Genomic DNA, 7097 nt, shown 5'->3' with positions numbered 1-7097 from the left:
AGAGTTCTATCTCTCCTTTTCAGATTTTGTGGAATTTCTTACATTTTTTCAGCTGGTTAATGTTCAAGTTATCGCGTTTCTACTTTAACTTACATTTTGTATTTATTCCCTACTTTTCTCTACTTACATGTAGTTGTCCAATCAAATATGGTTATGTTCAACTTTGAACTGATGTAAGTCATGAGATAAGAGTTTATATATATACTTTCCTGGTGATTAATTATTGTTGCTAATGCTAATTTTTTGCGTTTTTTCATAGGGACACATACTATATATGAGTAATTTTGGCAAACCACATGAGTTGCACAAATTCAATAATAGCAGTGAGGATTTAATTCCCATTGAGTTACTAGTATCATGAAAAAGTAGTTCAAAAAAAATTATTTGACTGTACCTGGATTGCATAACCTTGGTAACAATTGTTTTTTTAATGTTGTTTTACAGGTAAAGATTACATATTTTCTTAAATTTTGTCGATGAAAGTTTTTTTTTTCTTTTAATTAGATGGTAGAGGTTTAGCAAATTTGGTGTGGTGTTTGTTTGATTTAGCGTTTCTTGATTTCTATAAATTGATTAAATCGAGCTCTCACAACAAATTTTGACCATCATTACCAAGGAAATTAATTGAATACATGGTAACGAGCCATTTTCACCCTGAGGTCACATCTCATGAGTCTATCGTGCCAAAACTATTAACGCTAAGTAGAATTTGGTCCGTTGAGGGAACTTGTAGGAATGAATTTTTGTTGGTATCCTGTGGAATTAGTTGAGGTGTGTGGCGGACTCCATGATATTGAAAAAAATATCAAAAAATATGTATTCATCAATATTATTAAAAAATAGAGTAGGAGAAAACATGTGTTGTCTGTTCTCGATTTATAAATATTGTCTTTATTTATCACTGGAACCTTAGAGGAAGTATGTTGCTTTCATTTGATCACATTTGCATATTATGTATCTTATCCAGACATCTAAAAAAATCTTTATCAACTTCTCTAGATGTCAGAAGGATTTATTCACGCCTAAGAGTAAGAGACTGAATTCATAATATAGTCTCCACGTCCTTTTGGGATACCTTCATTATTTAGCTTTCCACATGTGCTTGTGTCATATATCACTTTCCAAATGGCATCACTTTCATCATCAACCACCTCAATTTTGTGAATTTACTAACATTACACAATTTTCTCAGGAACCCCTACAACTCCGTATGATATGGTTTTGAGAATGCATAAGACTAGCGAACTTATTAAAGAAGATATTACTTAACAAATATTAGGGACTAAGTTGTAATATAGAAAACTTAGAGGAGTTAGTTTGTTAGGTATAGACGAATTTTAGTTACAAAAGTTAGTTAGAATATTAGGTGTATATATACACATGTACATCAACACAATGAGAAAAACGAAAATTTTTTTTCTTCTTAGTAAATTTCATCTTCTTTCTCTCTTATGCTTATAGATGGGTGCTTGTTAAAGTCAAATTGTAACATGGTATCAGAGCATCAGTGTTAATATCAAATTGATCAAGTGAATTAGCCATGGCAACAATCGATAATGAATTGCCAGAGAAGTTAGGTCATAATCATCCTCTGTTTCTTAGCACCATTGATAATTCTGGTGCAATGTTGATTACAATACAGCTTACAGGGGTAGAGAATTTTTCAGTTTGGAGTCGTGCAATGAGAATTGCAATTTTAAGTAGAAATAAGCTTGGATTCATAGATGGAACTTGCTTAAAGGAAGGTTTTGGCCCTTATCTAACAATATTGTGGGAACGTTGTAATGCAATAGTTCTATCTTGGATTATGAACTGTGTATCCAAAGAACTTCTTGGTGGAATTGTATATTCAACGAATGCAGCTACAGTTTGGAGCGATCTCAAGGAAAGATATGACAAAGTTTATGGTTCAAGAGTCTTCTTGCTTCATAAAGAAATTGCATCGATCTCTCAAGGTACAAGTTCAGTCTATTTTGCTCGATTGAGAGATCTTTGGGTATAGTTTGATAGTATTACTCCAGTACCTTCTTGTAATTGTGATAAATCAAAGTATTTCATTCTGTTTGTACAAAATCAGAAGTTACTACAATTTCTTATGGGACTTAATGAGACATATGAACAAGCAAAAGGTCAGATTCTTATGATGATTCCTTTGCCATCGTTAAACAAATCTTACTCTATGTTACTAGAACGTGAGAGTCAAAGATTCATATCTCAATCGCATAAATCTGGAGGTCAAACAGATATGAATGCATTAGTTTCAATTAGATCTGGTTCAAATCCTGTAAATAGGCAGAAAAGCCTTATTCATCTTATGGTGATTGGTAAGAATCTAATGGACTTTATTTTCTCCCTGCTCCAAAATCAACGAAAGAGTTAAATACTCAAATATAGTCACACAATGTTCAGGATAACACTAATACAACAACTTCTTCTGTGTTCCTGTGGCATCAAAGGTTAGGACATGCATCTTCAAATGTATTAGCAAGTGCTATTCCTGAATCTGTTAAACATAATACAGAAGAAATTCAAAAGTGTAGTATCTGTCCATTAACCAAAGAACACAAATTACCTTTTCCTCATAGTACTTCTGTGTCCTTATTGCCATTTCAATTGTTACATATTGATGTTTGGGGACCTTTTAAGTTTCCTACATATGATGGGAATAGATTCTTTGTTACAATTGTAGATGATTGTACAAGAATTGTATGGTTGTTTTTAATAAAGTTGAAAAGTGATGTGGTGTGTCAGTTAAGGTTATTAGAACAGATAATGGTACAATATTTGTTAATTCTAGAATGTCATCAGTTATGTAAATCACTAGGCATAGTACATCACAGAACTTGTGTTTATACTCCTCAACAAAATGGTATTGTTGAGAGGAAACATAAGAATATTCTAGAAGTTGCAAGAGTTATCAAGTTTCAAGGACATTTACCTACTAGGTTCTGGGGTCATTGTGTCTTATGTGCAACTTATATTATTAACAGATTACTTACTCCAGTTCTGAATGGGAAGTCACCATATGAAGCTCTATATAAGATCAAACCTTCATTGCATCATTTGAAAGTAATAGGGTGTTTATGTTTTGCCAAAAATATGTATATCAGTGATAAATTTGAGTCAAGAAGTGTGGTGGCAATACATATGGGGTATAGTGAGCAAACTAAAGGATATATTCTTTATGACATGAAGAAAAAGTGTTTTTTTCTTAGTAGAGATGTTGTGTTCAAGGAAACTATATTTCCTTTCTCACTTTCTTCTTCAGTTGCCTGAAAACTATCTCCTACCACTAATATTCCTACAGAAGCAATTCTAGATGCTATATCAAATGTACCAGAATCTGAAAAATCTGAATCACATTCTGATCAGACAATTCCTATTCAGGCTGCAACACCTAGGAGATCATTAAGAATCAGTAGTACTCCACTATGGATGAAAGACTATGTGGCATATGTTAAAAAATCCCTGAGTGTGCAAGCCATTATATTCAATTGAACAATACCTTGGATATGATCATTTATGTGCTAAGTATCAGTTATATATGTCTTCATTTGGAGCTGAGATTGAACCATCTAGTTTTGAGGAAGCATGCAAAGATCCTACGTAGGTTGATGCCATGCAGGCTGAGATCAAGGCCTTAGAATGCAATAACACTAGGAAAGTTGTGCCTTTGCCTTATGGGAAAACAGTCATTGGGTGTAGGTGGATTTTCAAGATTAAATACAAAGCTGATGGTCAAATTGAGAGGTTTAAGTCTAGACTAGTAGCTAAGGGATATAATCAAAGGGAAGTACTAGATTCTCATGAGACATTTTCTCCTGTGGTAAAAATGGTGACTGTTAGAAGTGTCTTGGCACTAGTTGCAGCAGGTAACTAGCATGTACATCAAGTGGATGTGTATAATGCTTTTCTACAAGGAGATTTGTATGATGAAGTGCATATGACATTACCACAAGGGTTCAATATGACATATGGATTTACTGGATAGGGGGAGAAGCCTGTATGTAAGCTCATTAAATCCCTATATGGACTTAAAGAAGCTCCTAGACAATGAAATGTTAAGCTTAATGAAGCTCTCATAGAGTAAGGGTTTGTACAGAGTCATCTTATTATTCTTTATTTACTAAAAGAGTTGGGGCTACTTTAGTGATAATCTTAGTATATGTTGATGATATGATGATCACAGGTAATGACATTAGGTTGATACAAGAGACTAAACAGACATTACAAGATACATTCAAAATGAAAGATCTTAGAGATCTTACGTATTTCCTATGGATAGAATTTGCCAAGTCAAATAAAGGTATAATTATTCATTAAAGAAAGTATACTCATGAGATTATTTCTGAGGCTGGATTGAGTGCAGCAAAACCAGCTACTACGCCACTTGATTCTTTTGTGAAGTTGACTACTAAGAAATATGATGAAGTTTATATAGGACATGATAACAAGTTACTAGAAGATCCCAGCATATATAGAAGATTAATTGGCAAACTCTTGTATCTTACTGTTACAAGACCAGATATTGCATATGCAACACAGACTCTGAGTCAGTTTCTTCAACAGCCAAAACAATCTCATTTAAATGCAACTCTGAAGGTAGTAATATATATAAAAGGTCAAGCAGGGTGGGGAATATTGCTATCCAGCAAAAGTAGCAAACATCTAAATGTTTATTGTGATTCAGATTGGGCTACATGTCCACAGACTAGGAGATAAGTAACTGGAGTCTTGATAAAGCTTGAAAACTCTCTTATTTCATGGAAGACCAAGAAACAAGGAACTGTCTCTCGAAGCTCAGCAGAAGCTGAGTATAGAAGTATGGCAAATTCTGTAGCAGAGGTTTTATGGATAGTTAGTTTGTTCAAAGAATTAGGAGCAGAAATTGAAACTCCAGTTATTGTCCATAGTGATAGCAAATCAGCAATACCGATAGCAGCAAATCCAGTAAATCATGAAAGAACCAAACATATAGAGTTGGACTGCCATTTTATAAGAGAGAAGATACAAAAAGGAGTTATTGAAACAAGACATCTAAGTACAAAAGAACAGATAGCTGATCTACTTACTAAAGGTCTAGGCAGGTCACAGTATGAGTACTTACTTTCCAAGTTTGGATTAATAAATTTGTTTATACCCTCAAACTTGAGGGGGAGTATTAAAGAAGGTATTACTTAACAAATATTAGGGACTAAGTTGTAATATAGAGGAGTTAGTTTGTTAGATATAGAAGAATGTTAGTTACAAAAGTTAGTTAGAATATTAGGTGTATATATACACATGTACAACAACACAATGAGAAAAATGAAATATTTTTTTCTTCTTAGTAAATTTCATCTTCTTTCTCTCTTATGCTTATAGATGGGTGCTTGTTAACGTCAAATTGTAACAGAACGCCGACATCCTTTACATATAATAAACAATGCCATAGTAATCTCATATGTCAAAACCGAAACATCTGTTATAGTTTTTGGGTGTATAACATTAGTTAGTATTTGAGATCGTTCAAGTAGACACCATACTGGTGCCTGTTGTACATATCCTGAATATTTCTAATACTATATGATATCAACCATCTTTTACAGTAGCCGTGACCCTTGATTCATTAATATTCATATTTTCACAAGCATAATAACTGCTTCACATTAATTTGACTATTGGCACGGGCCTCTTCATCTAGTATGTTTAGAAGCAATATTAATTTTGACAAAGACATATATAGACCTAGCTAAAAATCACCAAGGTAAGGACATAAATTTTGAAACAAGCATAATATAATGTAAAGAATATGTTTCTTAGAAAATAGGATAATTTGTGTCTCAAACAAATCTGTCAACATACTAAAACGAGTATACATAAAAGGAAAAGATGATATTACTTTATTTAAACTTGATGTTTCTTTTACTTTGTTTTTACCATGATAAAGGTCAACTTGACAATATAACACTTACTCTTTTCCCTAGGTTTATGTTAGTTACTCTATACTTGATATGTTACTCCCTGTTTAAAAAAGAATAATCCAGTTTTCTTTTTAGTCTGTTTAAAAAAGAGTGGCCTATATTCCATTTTTGGCAACACTTTAACTTCAACTTTCCACATGACATGTTTAAGGTCACAAGATTAAAGGATGTTTTGATACATTTGATATAACTTTAATTTAGAACCACAAGATTAAAAAGTCTTCTTTCTTTTCTTAAACTCGTTTCATGTCATATTTAGTCATTCTTTTTAAAATGGAGACAATATATATATATATTTTTATCTCCGATCATAGCTAATCCCATCCTCACCATATGTAAGAGGATAAAAACGGAGTTTATAAAACTCAAGAGATAATTGATTATACATAATGAAGAATCAAAAAACTGAATTTTCCTAAAATTCTCATAGCCTTTTAAGATAGATACAAATGTCATCATATTGATTCGTGAGACTCAATTAGACACTTATTGTTATCGTGAAACTGATGAACCTAACACAATAATATCAAATAATCACAACTTAAAGATATGTGAATATAAACTAAATGATATGCAAAAATAAGTTAAAAGATTATTAGTATATACTAAACCTTCTAAACTTCATAAAATAAAGTAAAAGTGCAATACAAAATTGTTCTGAAATTCAATATCACGTGTACAAGATATTTCTAAAATAGAAAGGTAAAAATGTTAGAATCTAGTACATAAAAGAAATTATTAAATTCAATATAGGTATAGGAATATTGGCCATTGTAATAAAAAAATAAGTGAAGAAATTCCCTAGAGATCAGTATCGGTATTTGCATTAAAAAAAATTAACAAGCTTAGTATGAATACAAAATCACAAATTTTCACAGGCATTATAGATCGACCAAACTTAAGCATTAACTATATTGTATAAAGATTTTTGAGTAACCCTGCACGTGGAAAAGTCTAAGGATTTTAGATATAACACACAGAAAAGGAAGAAGTAACACTGTCACGACCCAAAACCGGGGCCGCGACTGGCACCCACAATTTCCCTCCTATGTGAGCGAACCAACTAATCTAACCCTTATCATTTTAACATATATCAACAGAAAATAATGCGGAAGACTTAAACTCATTAAATAA

General features: G+C 32.3%; 1 protein-coding gene across 1 annotated transcript; it reads left to right on the top strand.

The window, feature by feature from the left end:
- The first annotated feature begins 1540 nt into the window (after positions 1-1540).
- LOC107003668 lies at positions 1541-3498 on the top strand. Its single transcript, XM_015201984.1, has 3 exons — positions 1541-1996; positions 2078-2324; positions 3308-3498. Exons 1-3 carry the CDS (start codon positions 1541-1543, stop codon positions 3496-3498), a joined length of 894 nt encoding a protein of 297 aa, XP_015057470.1.
- The last annotated feature ends 3599 nt before the right edge of the window (positions 3499-7097 follow it).

Source organism: Solanum pennellii, chromosome 11 (genome assembly GCF_001406875.1).
Source record: "Solanum pennellii chromosome 11, SPENNV200".
Classification (NCBI taxonomy): Eukaryota; Viridiplantae; Streptophyta; class Magnoliopsida; order Solanales; family Solanaceae; genus Solanum; species Solanum pennellii.
This window is presented reverse-complemented; position numbering and strand designations above follow the sequence as displayed.